Raw genomic sequence first — 18,326 nt, forward strand, 5'->3', positions numbered from 1 at the left:
ACTGGGTCGGCACTTGTCCCATGGCTGGCATGTGCCCACAGCTGCCAGAGGTATCCAGTGACACTGAGAATCTTGGATTTCTCACCCTCTGGCTCCGGAACATGGTATAAACTTCATACAGGTCACGTCCATGGTAGCAAATAAATATAACAGCAGAGTTTGGGGACAGCTGCAGTGACCCCTGGGGGGCCGGTGGTGCAGACCATGCAGCAGTTCGACGTGTTGAAGAAGAGCTCATGATACAGGAAGACGCTTTTAGCCAAGTGTTAGTTTTTTTTTCTTTTTAAGATTTATTTATTTTCATTACAAAGTCACATATACAGAGAGGAGGAGAGACAGAGAGGAAGATCTTCCGTGTGCTGATTCACTCCCGAAGTGACTACAATGGCCAGAGATGAGCTAATCCAAAGCCAGGAACCTGGAGCTTCTTCCAGGTCTCCCACGTGGGTGCAGGGTCCCAAGGCTTTGGGCCGTCCTCAACCGCTTTCCCAGGCCACAAGCAGGGAGCTGGATGGGAAGTGGAGCTGCTGGGATTAGAACCGGTGCCGATATAGGATCCCGGCGCGTTCAAGGCGAGGACTTTAGCCACTAGGCCACGCCACCGGGCCCTCAAATGTTAGTTTTTTAAAAAGCCAATGCCAGGGGCATGTGCTGGGGGTCTGAATTCTACAGCATCCCCTGTCCAAGAGAGCAGGGACACCCCAATGCCAGGAAGGTCGCACCTGAGTGCTGCTGGGAGGAGCATGCCTGCTCTCCTCCACACTGCCCGTAAAGATATACTGTTCTGCAATCAGGAAAAGGATTGATTTGAAACAAACAAAAGGAAAAAAAGAAACTAACTCCAGGCTGACAAGTGGCCGGTGCCAAGGGTTCCCACCATGGGGCAATCCTGAGCCGAGGTCAGAGGCTCAGGTGGGCACCCCCGAGCTGTCTCTTCATGTCCCTCAGCTTGTAGTTCTGTGCCTTTCCTGCAGACCTGCCTTCCCTAAGTTGCTTGGAGCCCTGGGTTCTGCCTGCTGAGTTCTGGGCGGCATCTGGAGCATTTACTTCTGGGTCCTAAGCTAGAACAGACCAGCTGAGTCCTAAAGAGGAATGGCCGCAGGGCCAGAGCTGTTCAGGAGTGAGCCAGAGTGTGAGCTAAGAAGGCATGGCTCCGGGGCCCTTGTTCACCACCCAGCAGGCAGGTTGCATGGAAAGCCAGCAGCACATGCTGCCCTGTCTGCCTTTTGATGGGCGGACACATCCCTTCCCACTGATCGCAGCCCATCTCCTCACCCCAGAGTCTGGGCTGCTCCATGTGACCATTCTCCCTGCAGAATCCGAATGTCAGGCATCAAGGGCCTGCAGGGCGTGGTGAGGAAAACGGTGAACGACGAGCTGCAGGCCAACATCTGGGACCCACAGCACATGGACAAGATTGTCCCATCGCTGCTCTTCAACCTGCAGCACGTGGAGGAGGCAGAGAGGTACGGGGGGGCCAGGGTGGAGCTTGGGGAGCTGGAACTTGGGGTGTTGCCCTGCCAGGTGGTAACCCCTAGCTGCCAGGTTTCTTCTGTGGTTCCTTCTGCAGTGGGCCTGGGTGCCACCTCCTGCCCACTGCCACTGCCATGGTCCTATCACTCCATTAGCAGCCATTGGGGTGGGGGGCTCCCTGCAGGGAACCAAGTAGGTCAGGCTGTGTATCTGGAAGCAGCAGGCAGAGGAGGTTGTCAGCCTCCTTTCGAGGCTCCAGCTTGGAAGGACTTTCCCCTTACTCCCCCCGCTGCCCATCGAACTTCCTTCCTCTCTGGCTTCCTGATGCTATTTCAGGCCCTTACAACCAACAGCTCTGGCCAGCCCCAGAGCCCCCGTGGTGGGGGGCTGCACGCGCACACACACAAGGGGAACCCTACTCCTGGGACTCACTCCTGCCCCTGCTGTATCACTCTTCTCCCTGGGGTGGAATGGGTTGCAGGAGTTGGTTCATTGTACCCTGGGATTCTCTCCATGTCTGTCCAGCCTGGGTGGCAGGAAGGTGAGCGTGCCCTCTGGTGGCTGATGCTGGAATAGCAGTGCTGGGGTTCTCAGTTTGGCTCCCTGCCTTTGACCATGGCCCTCTGTCCACCACAGCCGGTCTCCCTCACCCCTGCAAGCACCTGAGAAGGAAAAGGAGAACCCGGCAGAGCTAGCCGAGAGGTGCCTCCGGGAGCTCCTGGGCCGGGCTGCCTACGGCAACATCAAAAACGCCATCAAGCCTGTCCTCATGTGAGTGCCCTGCCCCCAGCCCCATCCCCAGCTGTCTCAGGGGGCTCTCCCAGGAGCTGGGGTCCACCTCCTCACACCCCTGAGAACCCAACAGAAAGTTGCTTCGTCATTGGCCCACATCCTCTCCCTCACAGCCACCTGGACAACCACTCCCTCTGGGAACCCAAGGTTTTCGCTGTGCGCTGCTTTAAAATCATCATGTACTCGATTCAGGTACGGCCACCCCCAGGCCCAGCTCAGCCCCTGGCCTACCCACAGGACTGGGTGCTGCAGTCAGCACCCGGCATGCCAGGCCCCTGTCACCCACACCAGGGTTGTCCAGGCTGGCTGAGGAGTTGGGCCTAGCAGCCCCTAGTTGGATGCACTGCAATGCAGAGAAGCCTGGAGAAGCTAAACACACAGCTTGGCGAAATGCAAGCCCCCAGACCACTGCAAGGCCATTGTGCGTCCCAGTAGCCTGCTATACCCCTGGACCTCTGCTCATACCCCAGACCCAGTGAAAGAGGGGTGCCTTTAGATGGCCAAACTGGGTGGAGCAAACAGGTGCAGGGAAGTGTGGAGAGCCAGGTCTTAACTGGGGCTGGCCTTGCGCCCCGCTCTGGCTTGGGGTCCATGGCCAAGGGCACCTGGGCTCGGAGGCCACGTGGGCTCGCTGTCTTCTCCCCCCAGCCGCAGCACTCCCACCTGGTTGTCCAGCAGCTCCTGAGCCACCTGGATGCCAACAGCCGCAGTGCGGCAACCGTGCGCGCCGGCATCGTGGAGGTCCTGTCCGAGGCCGCCGTCATTGCCGCCACTGGCTCTGTGGGTAAGGGGGCGTCCCTGCGCTGGTGGGCTCCGCTTGCGAGCAGGATGCCAGGCAGAAGGAAGGGGTGTGGCAGGAGAAAGCTGGCCGGGACTGCAGGGGCTCTGACTGGGTGTCTTCCCACGGCCCCACGGCGTGCCAGGACCCACGGTGCTGGAGATGTTCAACACGTTGCTGAGGCAGCTGCGGCTCAGCATCGACTACGCGCTGACTGGCAGCTACGATGGGGCTGCTAGCCTGGGCACCAAGATCATCAAGGAGCACGAGGAACGCATGTTCCAAGAGGCAGTCATCAAGACCATAGGTGAGGTGTGGGCGGCATGGGGCCAAGGGGCGGGGCCCTGGTAGGGAGGGCTGGGCTTTGGTGACCCTGAGCTGGGAGATGGCCTGGGTGGAGCAGGGTGGGGTCTTAGTCTGGGGCAGAGCCTGGGTACTGACCTTGGTAGGTCCTGGGTTGGGGGCAGGACTTTGATGGGGCAGGGATGAGAGATAGGGCGAAGCTGGGAGGGGCTAAGCCTTAGGTCAGGCCCTGCCTGGGCATGAGTGGGCAGGGAGGCTGCCCCAGTCCAGGAGCCCGGAGTTTTGAGCATCTCTTTGTGAATAGCAAGTGACAGCCCCGGAGGCTGACACAGCCCTTAGTTAGGCTGCAGACTCCCAACTCTACCACCAGCCAGATCTCTCTGGCTGGGCAGCCAAGCCCCCAGAGGCCCCCAGATCAGGAACCCCCACCTTGACCTCTCTGCAGGCTCCTTCGCCAGCACACTACCCACCTACCAGCGCTCGGAGGTGATCCTGTTCATCATGAGCAAGGTCCCGCTGCCCTCCCTGCATCACCCCATGGAGACCGGGAGGACCGGGTAAGACCGGCCCCTCCCAGCAGCTTCCTTACCACCTTCCCTCTGGCCTCTTTTCTCTCACCTTTACCTATGTGGACTTTCTGGACTTAGCCCTCCACTCTCTTCCCTCCCAGATACTTCAGCAGCTTTTAGCGGGGCCCTGGGGGATGCTCCACACTTTCCCAGGCTGTATACCCCACCGTGGGTTGCATAGCATCATTCCCCGGTCATCTGCCTGGGTCTGGAAGACCCTGTGTGGGGCAGCTTCCTCTTGGAAGAGAAGCCAGGGGAGACGGGCGCGGGCCAGTGTGGAGGTCTCAGCCCATGTCATCCTCCTGCTGAGTGCGTGTGTGACCCACAGGGAGAACAGGAACCGGTTGACGCAGATAATGCTGCTAAAGTCCCTGCTGCAGGTCAGTGTCTCCGACCCCATCCCTGTGCTGCTTACAGTCTTACAGTAGTGCAAGTTGTGTACTGCACAAACATGCCTAGTCAAAAGGCTGAATTGGCGGGGTGGGGTAGGGAAGGCTGCTGAGTCCCATCCTGTGTTCCACTCACTGACCAAGGCTGAGCACCCACAGGGCTGGGCATCCAGAGCTGGTGAGGCATCCACAGTGCTGGGCACCCACAGTGCTGGGGCATCCATAGGGCTGGGCACCCACAGGGCTGGGCACTCCCTAGGACACCCGCACCTGTTAGCCAGCTGGTCGTGGGGAGGGCTTTGGGCACAATGGGCCTAGACTCCTCTAGTAGCTGCAGGGTTACAAAGAGAAAGGCCGAAATGGCCGCTGGGAGATGGCAGGGTATGTGTGTCCAGAGTGAGACCGAGGGGACAGAACCTAGGAGGGACACCCACAGGGTCGCAGGGTGAGAACCCACAGAGTCTGTCCCAAGATGCGTGTGTTGCAATAACAAGACCATCAGTAGCCAGTGAACAGAAACCAGTGCCTCGCCAGCTCTGGATGCCCAGCCCTGTTGGCGTCCCAGCCCTGTGTGTGTTCAGCCTTGTTGGCTGAGCACACATAGGGCTGGGCACTCACAGAGCTGGGGCATCCATAGGGCTGGGCACCCACAGGGCTAAGCACACACAGGGCTTAGACCTTCTGGATCAAGTTGGAAGGACCGCCCCCTTCACCTCCCCGGTTCCCCTGGGTGCCTCTGGCCTGGCCACACCCACCTGTACCACCAGACTCTGCTCAAACTTTCCCCTCCAGCGCTTACACTGCCTGTCGCAGTATTTTGGAAAGCCCCTCCGGCTCTCAAACTGTCCCCGTCTGTCTGTCTCTCAGGTCCTCATTATCCTGCCCCTTGTTGGTTGCATTTTCCCCCCATTTCCTTGGTCACCTACTGAGATGACCATTCTAGGGGTACTCACATGATCCTGCACGGAATATTGACATGCATTTTTTTTTTCTTTTTTCAAAAGATGTATTTATTTGAAAGGCAATGTGTCAGGAATTGCCCACACCAACCAGGCCAAAACCAGGAGCCTGGAACTCTGTCCAGGTCTCCCATGGGACTAGCAGGGACCCAAGCACTTGCCATCTTCTCCCCTCCCAGGTGCATTAGCAGGGATTGGACTAGAAGTGGAGTGCGCTGTGGTTGAACCAGCACTCCAGTGTAGGATGCTGGCATTGCACTTGGTGGCTTACCCCACAGTACCACAACACCTGCCCCTGCCCTTCGCTGCGGGTGCCCCTGGAGTGTACTGGATCCTCAGGAGCCTTTCCAGTCCTCCGCGGTGTGGCTTTGTAATACGAGCATAACAGGGGAGCTATGCCGCTGCTCCTGGCTTTGTGTATGAGATATCTATAAAATCTAAGTTAATCTCTTATTTACTTTTGAGTCTTATCCAACAAGATAGCTCATTATTTATATGCAGATATTCCTGAGTCTGGAAAAAAGTCTACAATCTGAGACACTTCTGGCCCCATATATCTTGTGTAAGGGACCCAGAGCCTGCCTAGGCTGTGACTCCATGGCACCCACTAGTTTAAGTCAGAGGCCCCCAAGAGGAGTGGTCCCTCAGACCCCAGTTCTGCTGACTGCTGCTCCTCGGCCTTCTGCCCCAAGCATACCTGGCCACGTCTGCCCCCCAACCCACCACCCTGCGCAGGTGTCCACCGGCTTCCAGTGCAGCAACATGATGTCAGCTCTGCCCAGCAACTTCCTGGACCGCCTCCTCTCCACCGCCCTCATGGAGGATGCCGAGATCCGGCTCTTCGTCCTGGAGATCCTCATCAGTTTCATTGATCGTCATGGCAACCGACACAAGTTCTCCACCATCAGGTGAACTGGGCTTACCCACCTAGTAGGCAGCGTGTGGCGGGGTTTGAGCATGCCAGCCCTTGTCTTCTTGGCCCCCAGCAGGAGCCCAGTGCAGCCATGCAGTGAGGCCTGTCTTGGAGACTTGGGAGGAACAAGGGTAGGACGAGAATACTGGGGATCGAGATTTTTAGAAACAAGGACTTGAGGACTTAGAAAAAGGTGGAGTTTGGACTCAGAAACTGGGGCCTAAAGGGCACTGGAAGACTCTGATACCAGCTACCCATGCTGGGGGCAGTGCCCAGCAACACCCTGTGGCTCAAGCTGGCTTTGCTCTGAGGCTAAGGAGGCCCCTTCGCACCCCATCCCAGCACCCTCAGCGACATCTCCGTCCTGAAGCTGAAAGTGGACAAGTGCTCACGGCAGGACACAGTGTTCATGAAGAAGGTAAGCAGACCCAACTTCACATCCAGGGCACCTGGCCCGTGGCCCCCAGCCCTCCTGCCTGCCCCCCAGTGCCTGCCTTCCCCACCCCAGGCAGCTGCTTAGCCAGGGTGACTGAAGACTCTTCACCAGGAAGAGGCTGGGGGCAGGAATGCCCTCCCAGTGGGTCCTGCCAAGGCCACTGCCTGTGCTCGACTTCCAAGGCTGGGTTTGGTTTCATGCAGCGCCTCTGTGTGCGTGTCTGTGTTCTTCCTGCCTGGCCCTGCCCCCAGCACTCCCAGCAGCTCTACCGACACATCTACCTGAGTTGCAAGGAGGAGAGCAACGTCCAGCAGCACTACGAGGCACTCTACGGGCTGTTGGCGCTCATCAGCATCGAGCTGGCCAACGAGGAGGTGGTGGTAGACCTCATCCGCCTGGTGTTGGCTGTTCAGGTGGGCTGCACAGGGACCTGGGGGAGTGGGCGCGGGGTGTGCAGGGGAGGCCTGTTGTGGCCAAACACTGCTGGCAGGACCAAGCTGCAACTGCTGTGCATTTGTCTGGGGTCCCTGGGAACACTGCACTCTTGGTTGGCCATTCCCCCAGGAAGACCCCAGACTGTGGGTTTCTGGAACTTTGCTTAGTTCATGGCTTCGACTCATCCTCAAGCTATGGGAAGTGGGTCAGTGAGCAACATCCCTTAGCCACAAGATTCTAAGTCTTTTGTAGTGTCTGAGGGCGCCTCCAAGGATCCCCAAAAAAAGTGCCCATGAACCCCGAGGAACCCCAAAACAGGCTTAGCTGTGTTCAGAACCACCTCCAGGGCTTCTTCGCAGTGCTGTCCCCACTACGGGTTGCCTGGAGTTGCCCCGGCCTGGTGACCTGCACATTCAGCACTCCCCATATGACTCAGAGAGCATGCATGGCACCGGGCTCAGCTGGTAAGGTGCATTCCCGAGTCTGGCTCCGGAAGCCTGGGGCAGCAGGAGCCCGAGCCAGCGGGAGTCCAAGCCAGCGGGAGCCCGAGCCAGCCCCGCCAGCCCAGGGGAGCCCGAGCTAGCCCCGCCAGCCCAGGGGAGCCCGAGCTAGCCCCGCCAGCCCAGGGGAGCCCGAGCTAGCTCCGCAAGCCTGAGAAGCCAGTGATGGAGCCGCTCAGGCCACCTGCTCAGTACTGCTAGCTTGTGCAGGGCTGAAGAGCTAGAATTTGGAATTCTTTTGTATCCCAGTCCCCCCACCCCAGCCTTGCCAACCTAACATGCTAACCTGTTTTAGCGAGCCAGTCCTTTAGCCCAAGAATCAGCAGTAGTGAAGAAGATAGCATCTTAGCATGAAACAGGTTGGGGTGCTACTGATGAAGGTTTGGATGGTCAAGGTCACTAAAACTGGAGCTGCAGAGTGGGGAGTTGAGTTGTTTGTTTTAAGATTTATTTGTTTATTTGAAAGAATTGGAGATGGGGAGAGACGGAGATCTTGCTGGTTCACTCCCCAAATGGCTACAAGAGCCAAGGCTGGGCCAGATAGAAACCAGAAGCCAGAAGCTTTTCATCCAGGTCTCCCACATGGGAGGCAGGGGCCCAAACACTTGGACCATCTTCTGCAGCTTTTCCCAGGCCATTAGCAGGCAGCTGGACAGGAAGTAAGGCAGCTGGTACAGAAACGGGACCCATGTGGGATGCCAGCTGTGAAGGCGGCAGTTTTGCTCGCTAGTCCACAGCGCCAGCCCAGGAGTTGAGTATTTGAGAACCACCCCCGCCCAGGTAATTGGTTCTAGGGATTCCCTGCTTTCCCTTTCAGAAGGATGATTTTTGTCTGGTGGGAAGATAGGGGACAGATGTTGAGAAAGGCTCAGTACAGAAACGTAAAGGTTGTCAGTAAAACCGCAAGGGGCCATGTGTGTCGCCGCAGGACGTGGCCCAGGTCAATGAGGAGAACCTGCCTGTGTACAACCGCTGTGCACTCTATGCGCTGGGCGCCGCCTACCTGAACCTCATCAGCCAGCTCACCACCGTGCCTGCCTTCTGCCAGCACATTCACGAGGTTTGATCCTCCCCCTCCTGTGCCCTGGAGGCCCTCCCTGTGGGGGTCCCAGGACCAGCTCACCCTGAATTGCATTAGGTCTCAGGCAGGGAAGAAAAAAATCAAAATGAAGATCTGTAACAGAACTTGCATGTGGCAGCATCCCCCATTCTCTGACATAATAGAGTCGGGCAGACGGGAGGGTGCGGGGAGTGTGCTGCACCCACTGCTGACCCGCTCCCCGCCGCCCCCCAAACCCCTAGCCTGTGCAGGGAGTGCCCAGGGGACACAGCCTTCAGAGTGAGTGGGCCAAGGCTACTTAAAGTCCCTCTGTGATCACACGATGCACATTAGCAGACCTCCTTGAGATCAGCTAGCACCCTGTGCCTCAGCTGTCACATCAGGATCTCCCTGAAGTTGCAGGTAGAATGGTGTGCTGTGTAGGGATGACTGTAAAAGACACGCACAAAACAGAACAGAAAGCAGCAGCCCCGGCGATCTCTGGCCCCAGGCTAGCTGGGGGAAGGTGCCAGAAGCTTCCCCGCAGAAGCAGGCCCCTCCCACCTCCTGCACATACCTGCGGGCCACCCCGTCCCCTCCCTCAGCTTCCCACCACCTCTGAGACGGCCACCTTGCTTGTCAACAGCTTGCAGAGGAGTACCAAGGAAAGGAAAAGGCGTCAGGCTGCTTCTCCCAGATGTGGATTGGGGATGTGGTATAAGAGATTCCCATTTGGCAAGTGAGACAGCAAACCCCAAGACAGGCACATCAGGCAGAAGCTGCAGTCTCCTGCCCCGTGTGTGAAGGACGCTGGCCATGGCTGTGTTGCTGGTGGCCCGTGGCTTCGTAGGCCACCAGGGTCACCAAGGGTCACCAGGGACCTAGTCTCCTACTGGGGAAGCACTGTTGTGGTGGGTTCTGCTGGGAGGCCACAGGGAGTCGACGTGGAGATAGCAGTGTGTAGAGGGGTCTGCCCGCAGCCTGCCTGGAGCCCCCCACCCCTGTCCCGCTGGACCCAGCTCCAACCGCTCAATTCCTCCCCCAATGCAGGTAATAGAGACGAGGAAGAAGGAAGCCCCCTACATGCTCCCTGAGGATCTGTTTGTGGAGAGGCCCAGGTGAGGCGTGCCCCTAGGATGTGGCCCAGGAGAAGTCGGACGCCAGGGGGCTGGGGTGCCCATGTGGACCCTGCCTTGAGACCCGAAAATCACGGGTGAAACTGGATCTCACCGTGTTCCTGTGAGCCACACCATCCTCACTCCGTGTGGAGCTTTGCCTAAACCCATGGAAATACAACCCCAGGCAGGGTTCCTGACGGAGCCAGTGATGTAATTCCTCAGTCAGGGCCGTGGGCCAGGGTCCCTTCAGCATCAGAAAGACTCAGAAACCTTGAGAAAAGTGGTGATGGCCCATCCCCATGATGACAGAGGGGCGGACTGTACCAGCAGTGTGGGGAGGGCATTCAGTGCATCTGCGCTCTCTGAGCAGAGATGGGGACAGGGCAGTGTGGGGAGGGACGCGTGTGTCTGCACAGACGGCTGAGGCTGAAGGACCTGGGTGCAGCTTTGCAAGTAGCAGTCATCCCCAGGAATGGGGCCGCGGCCCATCTGGCTCACCTTTTCCCTGTTCGGCTCTTCGCACAGTGTGGTTAGGGAGCTAAGGGGAGCTTGTTGGCGACCTCCCCTAACTCCCTTCCCTGACCCGTCTCCTCTCCCCGTGTGGGCCAGGCTGTCTCCAAGTCTCGACGGAGCAGTCATCGAGCTCCTCTTCCGCCAGAGTAAGATCAGTGAAGTCCTCGGGGGCAGCGGCTACAACGCAGACAGGCTCTGCCTGCCCTATGTCCCGCAGCTGACAGGTACGAGCCCTGCAGGGCAGGGGAGAGAGGGGCTGAGTGTGAAGGACTCGGTCCCCTACCATGGATCACTCGTGATGTCTCAGATGTCATGGTGGAATTTGTGGTGCGAGCCTCTTGGTTATCCTACCTCACCTCCCTCAGGGTGGTGTCCCTGGAGGTAGCTGGCTAGGGGAGTCTCCCTGGACCCTTCAGTGGCCAGTTCCAGACCTCCATGCAGCCCACAGCCAGGGAGATCTCAGGCAAGTGCCTGCCATCCCCAGAGTTCAGTCACCCTGATTGTAAACCAGGTGAGTTCGCAACACCTGTCCTAGAGGGTAGACCTCAGAGGACCATGAAGTAACACGCCCAGTGACTGCCCTTGGTGGGAGACAGCTGAGCTCTGCTCCCTGGCTCATCCATGAACTAAGACCATTGTTCCCTCAAATCAAAAGCAGACAAAAATGAGTGGGGAACGCCCATCGTGTCAGAAGGGTCTGGAGACTCAGGGGTACCCACAGCAGGTACCGAGCCATGGACTAACCAAAGGCTCTGGGGTGCAGGAGTGGGGACCCGCGAGCCAACCCTGGCTCTCTGAGGGCTGGGGATGCCAGCTCTGGCCGCTGCTTTTCCAGATGAGGATCGCTTGTCCAAGAGGAAGAGCATTGGAGAGACCATTTCACTGCAGGTGGAGGTCGAGTCGAGGAACAGCCCAGAGAAGGAGGAGGTGAGACTGCTCCCAGCCACTGGGAAGTAGGTGCTGACCAGGCTCCCCGTGCAACACCAGGGAAGCTTTGTTCTGCCCAGCGCCAAGTGGATGTTTATAGTGTCCTGCGTAGGGCCAGACCAAGCCATCCGGCAGGTCATCAGACGTGGGCTGGGTATGCCCACACAGCTGTTTGAAGGTACCTGGAAAGTCATTTATCAGACAACTCTGCTTTCTTACCAGCTCCCACACACATGCATAGCTTCAGTGGAGATATTGCGAGTGTCCCTGTGCCCCTGTGAGGGTGTTGTCACTGTCACCCCCTTCTCACAGCGGGCAGGCACTCTCAGCCGGACTCACGAGGGTGAGAGTAGCTTTTGGGGTGTTTCCTCCACATGGACTAATAGATTCTCCAATTTGTATCCAGATGGAGATTTTTTAGAGCAGCTGTAAGTTCATAGCAAAATTAAAAAGAGGCAGAGCTCTCCTGCCCTCTGCATCCCACCTCCCCTGAGGATTAATATTTGTACCTAAAGGTGCATTTGCCACCAGCACTGAAACTGCCCAGAGCCCACATCTCCTGGTATTGTCTGTCCTGAGGTTCAGACAGACGCCTGACAGCACACCTCTGCTGTCCTAGGATCGAGTTTCACTGCTATAACCACGCTGACCCTGTGCGCCCTCAGGTCCACCCCGATCCCCACAGCTCTCTCGGAGAAAGCGGCAGCAGTGTCTCCAAGATCCCCCTCCCTCCACCATACCCTCTCTTATGAGCTGTGACTATCTGATTTCCATTTAGATCCACACTGATTATCTCCTGCCAGCATCTGCTCTGCCTAAGCAATTGAAGCATCGTGATTGACAGATCAGTGCTTGCTCAGGCAAATTGCAGTGCTGGCTCCTGGCAGTCAGAGCCACCGCTGGGCTGGGTGGGACTGGGGTGGGCTGAGCAGGGCAGGGCTTGGCTGGATTGGGCGAAATGGATGTTTCCTTTTACCTACCTGCGTCCCCAGTACCTGTCTCCAGTCCAGCACCGTGGTCCCATTCTCAGTCTCCCATACCCCTTACCTCCACTCTGCTTGTGCACACATCTGGGTCAGAGCTGCCTGTCCTCCCACCTTGGCGCCCAGCTCATGTACCACTTCCTGCATGGACCTGTCTGCCCAGAGGGCTTCCTTTTCTCTTTGCCAGCACCCAGCTCCCCAGCACACTGCCTGTGAACTTCTGATGTGGGCCAGTGCCCGGCGGTCATGTGCAGGTGCAGGGCACCTTGGAGCTGCATACAGCTTAGCATACTGTCTCTTGCCTGCAGTTTCTGGGCCAGCCCAGCTCAGCATTTGGGTTCAGAGCCCCACACGTAGTGGGCCCCGGTCCTGTTCTGTGGGATGACTGTGTCCTATGTCTACACTCCTGTCTGCCTACGCACACAAACACTTGCTTAAGACCAAGTAAAGCACACAGCCCACTGCGTTTTCACAAAGTGGGCATGTCCATGACCTCATACCTGGGCTGTGGAGTGGAACACGGTTGTGGCCCCAAGACCTGGCCTCTGCATCCGTCTTCGCAGTGGAAGCCACAGCCTGCATCATGTTGCTTTCTGATCTGTCTATGAACTCATCATTTCTGTGCTGGCTCCTTCCACGTGCCACAATGTCTGTGCAGCAACCTGAATAAATTGCAGGCAGCATGAGGTCCCCAGGGGCAATTCCTAGAACTCCTTCCAAGTGGTTCCTCCTTTCAGTGTCTCACTGAGGTCCACACTTCTCTGCATTTCTTCTTTGGTTCTGTCCCTTCCTACCCACCCAGACAGGCTGCGCAGGGGACAGAGCTCTTGTGACCCAGGATCTGATATGGAATCCACTTTCCTCTTCTATGCCTCATTTGCCCTTCTTCACACCTGCCCAGGGAGCTTTGGGGGATCCTGACAAGAATGGGGGTGTCCTGGGAAGCTATGCCATCAGGCTGGGAAGCAAGAGGAGCTGGCAGATGCTGCAAAATCTGGGACCCCCTCTGCCCTTGCTTCCCCTTGTCCCAGTCCTCTGCCTCTCTCAGTATTCCCGTCTCATGTCCTGCAGCGCGTGCCCGCCGAGGAGATCACGTACGAGACACTGAAGAAGGCCATCGGTGAGTCAGGGCCCCAGTGAGAGGAGGGCTGGTTCCCAGAGCTGACCGTTGTGATGGGGGTTGATGGCACATGTCAGATAGCCCTATCTGAACAGATGACAGCTGCCTCTAATAGGACCACTGAGGGACAGAGCCAGGCAGATGGACAGAAGGCAGTTGTCCATCATTGTTTAGCTCAGTGTGATACAGAAGAGCAAGCTGACCAATGATGACCATGACAGATCACAACAGGAACGCACTTGAAAAATTCCCCGCAAAAACTGAACAGGAAGATGTGCCATGCAAAAATATTTTGAAATCCAGAACAGATGTTTAGCCAGGTGGTTAAGATGTTCATGTCTCACCTTGAGTACTTAGGTTCGATTCCAGGCTCTGGATCCTAACTCTTGTGTCCTGCTAGTGTAGACCCTCATTTTCTTTCTTTTGGTTCCCACCTCTTTGAGGGGTACCAAGTGGCATGTATAAAGCTTTAAGCTAGATGGCACGAGACTGCCTGCTGTAGGTTTCTGCATTAGTGCTATTTCATGGCCACTCTGGTTTTTCCATTGTTAATGCCCCTTTTTAAAAATAGCGCCAGAGTTTCAAAGGATCAGATGTTCTCTGGTCTTCTATCCAAGAGTCCTGTTGGCAGTTCATCTAATTAGGGCTTTAAAAGCTCAGCCCCAGGATCACCTTAACAAGATCATACACATGGAAGAGGGCCAAGCTTCAGGCAGAAACAAGAAAAGGGCTGGTGGAGGTATGGGGGGAGGGGGATCAAACCCTCTAGGCTACCATCAGCAGAGGGCAAAGTCCCCTGCAGGAAGTCTGTCCACCTCCTGTCTTCTCAAGACACTTTTTGTTCTTGTCAGAGGGACAGGGCCCAAGTGCTAACCAACTCTGCTCCACAGTGGACAGTGTAGCGGTTGAGGAACAGGAACGGGAGCGGCGGCGGCAGGTGGTGGAGAAGTTCCAGAAGGCTCCCTTTGAGGAGATTGCAGCACACTGCGGGGCCCGGGTAAGTGAGTCTAGAGCAAGACTGAGACCTTTGCGCTTTGTCCCCACCCCCCAAAATTAGGGTTTGTATTCCACCACAGCAAGTTCTGCTGTTGCCACCTCAAGCTTTCCCATGTCCCCTGTTGCTCCCCCATGAACCAGGAAATGTGGGAAACATGGGTGTCAGCCAGACTGTCCTGCAGAACTCACAATTCCCACATGAGGGAAGAGCCCTGACCCCATGGGCACCTGTGTCAGACACTATTTGTGCTCGTTCTCAGTATAGTCATGATGGCAAGTTTATAAATAGCACTATGTGCAATTCCCATATAAGGGAAGAGCCCTGACCCCATGGGCACCTGTGTCAGACAGTATTTGTGCTCGTTCTCAGTATAATCATGATGGCAAGTGAAGGTGGGCAGCACAAACAGCTGAGTGTTCTTCCAACCGGGGCACCTGGCACAGGGAGGGAGCAGCCAGGCCTCAGGAATTAGGTATGAACGAAACAGCCAGGGGCAGGCAGTTAGGGTTGAGGCAGCGCGCAGTTGGGGTTGAGGCAGCGCGCAGTTGGGGTTGAGGCAGCGCGTAAGACACATTCCATATCAGAGTTCGTGGGCTCAGAGTTGGCTCTGCTCCCAGTTTCACCTTCCTGGGATAGGAACACACACCCTGGGAGGCAACAGGTAACAGGACTCAAGTACTCAGGCCCTGCCACCCACAGGGTCTCCCAAGTTGGAAACCCCACTTGTTTTGTCAAGTTCAAAAGCAGGAAAATGGATTGGAAGTAAAGTAGTAGACTTGAACTGGCACTAGATATAGAATGCCAGTGTGATAGCTTAATGTGCTGCAGCACAACACTGTCCCTTGTAATGTGCTCCTGCCATAAAGTTTTTTTTTAAGATTCATTTATTTATTGGAAAGTCAGATATACAGAGAGGAGAGACAGAGAGGAAGATCTTCCATCCAATGATTCACTCCTCAAGTGAGCGCAACGGCTGATGCTATGCCGATCTGAAGCCAGGAGCCAGGAACTTCTTCCAGGTGTCCCATGCGGGTACAGGGTCCCAAAGCTTTGGGCCATCCTCGACTGCTTTCCCAGGCCACAAGCAGGGAGCTGGATGGGAAGTGGAGCAGCCGGGATTAGAACCGGTGCCCATATGGGATCCCGGCTCGTTCAAGGTGAGGACTTTAGCCGCTAGGCCATGCCGCCAGGCCCCTGCCATAAAGTTTTTGAGGACCTCCCATATACATGCTTTCAAAATTTTGTAATAAACTCAATATTGTAATAAACTCAACATTGAACTTACTTTTCCATGAACCTTTTGAAGTACCCTCATGTAATATTTACGTATTATACACACACACAGACATACATGTATATTAAGTCAGTATAAAATAGGAATTTCCTGGATTTGTGTTACCCGCACCTCTCCTCCCACAGCCAGAGGCAGGCACTGCCCATTTGCTGAGCTTGGAGTCGAGGCCTAAGCCCGGAGTATGCGCGATCCCTTCTCATAGCCTGAGAGACCACGAGGCTGCAGCAGAGCCGTGGGTCACAGGCCACCACATTGCAGAGCCGCCAGTGGCTCAGAGGCACAGAGCAAGGGCCTCTGAAATCCATCTGGCCCCAGGTCCTCACGCGGGGTGCTGGCGCTCTGCCCTATCTCTGACCAGCCTGCAGGGAGTGGCTCACTGGGGACCTGAACCCTCAGTCATGCCAGCAGGTGATGCGTGCTGGCAGTGGGCTGGGCCTGGTTGCCCTCCCAGTACTGCACACAGTGCACACCCCAGACAGGAGGGCCCTTGCCGAAGCCACAGCTCACTGCCTCTTCTGCTTGTGTCTAGGCATCGCTGCTGCAGAGCAAGCTCAATCAGATCTTTGAAATCACCATCCGGTAAGTAGCACCCCCGGGCAGGGGCCCCCACATCCGGGACCCAGTGCTGGGACTCCTTGTTGCCAAGCCCTCCTCTTAGACCAGAGGGAAAAGGGGGCTTGTTTAGTGGGTCCTGAGCCCCCCATCCCCACTGCTGCCACAGGAACTGACATCAAGCTGTAATTCTAGAACAGCCTGAGCACCTGGGGAACCAAGGGGTGACAGGGTCGTGGTTCCCAGGCCAAGGGACACCTGGGTACCTGTGCTGCTCAGCTGCAAGGCACAGGGAACCCATGACCCCTTCCTCACACCTGTTTTTCCCACTGTCTTCCTGCCCCCAGGCCTCCACCCAGTCCTTCAGGAACCATCACAGCTGCCTATGGGCAGCCACAGAACCACTCCATCCCAGTCTACGAGATGAAGTTCCCAGATCTCTGTGTGTACTGAACTCCAGGACCCTGAGCACACACACCCTGGGGGGCGGGGTCTGAGGGAAGGGCCCGCCCTCATGCCCTCCTACCCAGGGGTGCAACAGCTCCCAGAGGTGGAACCCCATACTTCCTGGCCTGCGTAGCCCTCCTGCCACTTCCTGCCTGCCCCTAGGGAGCCCTCCTTTGTCTGCCATTCTGGGTCCACAGGACCAAGGAGTCAGGCTGCCTCCCAAGAGAGGCCATGACTATGGGGCGCAGCTGCTGCTTAAGGACAGCAGGAGCCCATGCTCTGCTCCTGCAGCCCCCACCCCGTGTCTTGCTGTAAGGCTGGAATAGGCAGCAGTCAGGCCCCTCTGCCCAGTGCCCCTGTGGCACCCTCTCACTGACTCAGTTCAGAACAAGCCTGTGTAGGCCCTCCCTTCTAGGTATTTCTCTGAATTGGGGGGTCTCTCCCCAAAGAACCCCAAAGGGCTTCTTGGGCTCAGAGCCAAAGGGAAGGTAGAATGGGATAACCAGATTCAGAAGGGGGAGGAGCCACAGGAGCCCCAAGGTCACTCCAAGGTCACCTCCCACAGAAGAGGCGCCCAGCTGGGCCTGGGGAGGGCTTAGAAGGAGGAAGGGTGGGATGGGTGCCACTCTGGGACCCAAGAACGTCAGAAGGCTGCTCTCTGAATGTCTCACTTGGGGTCCGAGGCCCTGCACCCCAGACAGGAAATGTCTCTGGCCTGTATGGGCAAGGTCTGGGATGGCAGTGCCGGGAACAACGCTTGTGGCTCTTGGGTTCCACTCGCCTTCGTGCTGGATGCCACCTGCCCAGGAGGGGCTGGCATAGCTGAGGAGCATCAGGAGAGGGTGAAGGAGCCAGCTGCAAGGGCATGGCCCCCTCCGACATCATGGGTAGCAGACTTCTCCCTGCGCCTTCTCCCCGCCTGTGATCCACATCCAGCCCTCCCTTCTCTTCCGGTCCGTCCTCCCCTAACTTTTCCTGAGCAGGTGTAACCTGCAGTGAGAAGGAATGGGCAAAACTCCCTCTGAAGAATTCGTTGTTTGTTTGTTTTTGCACAGACAGTGGGAGGCGGGTGTTGGAGAGTTTAGCACATGGGTTTCCCCATCACGTGTGCATGTTTCCTGGGGAGTGGCTGCCTGCTCCCCGCCTCACCCTGTCCAGTGGCTTCTGTCCTGCAGGTGCAGCCCCTGCTCTCCCCCACAGCTTTTTTGCTTGTATGGCTTTCAACTTAAGCTCAAATCTATGAACAGGAACTTCAGTTTCTCTTCAATATCTCTTATGAAGCAGCCCCACATCCCAAAAACACTAAACCAATTTGAGGGGAAAAAAAACCTTAGGAAGAAACTTGAGAGTCTAGACCTGGAGCCACAAAGAAGTCTTTTCTTTTCTCACTGGGCCTTGCCATCCTTGCCATCCTTTGTCCTCGGCTGTGCTTTGTGGAGGGGCCCACTAGTTCCCACCGATGTCTGGCATCCACCCTGTGCAGCAGCAGCAGCAGCACCGTGAGCCCTGCCCCCCGGAGTGGCAGCCATCCTGGGACTCAGAAGCCACTTCCTGTGCCAAGCCCTTGGGCTTGCCCGCTGCTTCTTCTTGTGCCACTGGTCCTTGGAACGGGCTGTTTTTTGGAGTGTCCCCTCCTACATCTCCATTGAGATTTACACTTAGAAGAACACCAGGGTGTCTGCTGACAGGGAGTAGGGTCTGGATCCTAGTAAATACAGAGTGTTCATGCGCACAATGTGATGGTCAACGAGGTGGTGTCCGGGCCCCACCCCGCCGAGTCCTGGGAGAG

General features: G+C 56.8%; 1 protein-coding gene across 3 annotated transcripts in view; it reads left to right on the plus strand.

The window, feature by feature from the left end:
- The window catches only part of EFR3B (EFR3 homolog B), a 68,529-nt gene extending 50,454 nt beyond the window's left edge, over nt 1–18,075 (plus strand). Inside the window, exons 6-23 of one of the 3 annotated variants that reach the window (XM_040992926.1) lie at nt 1,317–1,466; nt 2,110–2,244; nt 2,379–2,457; nt 2,914–3,049; nt 3,189–3,350; nt 3,792–3,903; nt 4,244–4,295; nt 5,999–6,171; nt 6,519–6,594; nt 6,864–7,025; nt 8,476–8,607; nt 9,637–9,704; nt 10,314–10,441; nt 11,053–11,144; nt 13,199–13,247; nt 14,138–14,244; nt 16,068–16,117; nt 16,438–18,075. In XM_040992926.1, the coding sequence (XP_040848860.1) occupies nt 1,317–1,466; nt 2,110–2,244; nt 2,379–2,457; nt 2,914–3,049; nt 3,189–3,350; nt 3,792–3,903; nt 4,244–4,295; nt 5,999–6,171; nt 6,519–6,594; nt 6,864–7,025; nt 8,476–8,607; nt 9,637–9,704; nt 10,314–10,441; nt 11,053–11,144; nt 13,199–13,247; nt 14,138–14,244; nt 16,068–16,117; nt 16,438–16,543 (1,969 nt within the window). In that variant the 3' untranslated portion in view covers nt 16,544–18,075. Of the gene's footprint in view, nt 1–1,316; nt 1,467–2,109; nt 2,245–2,378; nt 2,458–2,913; nt 3,050–3,188; nt 3,351–3,791; nt 3,904–4,243; nt 4,296–5,998; nt 6,172–6,518; nt 6,595–6,863; nt 7,026–8,475; nt 8,608–9,636; nt 9,705–10,313; nt 10,478–11,031; nt 11,145–13,198; nt 13,252–14,137; nt 14,245–16,067; nt 16,118–16,437 lie in introns of all 3 variants that reach the window. The other 2 variants (XM_040992927.1, XM_040992928.1) reach the window with 2 other exon arrangements.
- The last annotated feature ends 251 nt before the right edge of the window (nt 18,076–18,326 follow it).

This window comes from Ochotona curzoniae, unplaced genomic scaffold (genome assembly GCF_017591425.1).
Source record: "Ochotona curzoniae isolate NIBS_2020 unplaced genomic scaffold, NIBS_Ocur_1.0 contig_883, whole genome shotgun sequence".
NCBI lineage: Eukaryota > Metazoa > Chordata > Mammalia > Lagomorpha > Ochotonidae > Ochotona > Ochotona curzoniae.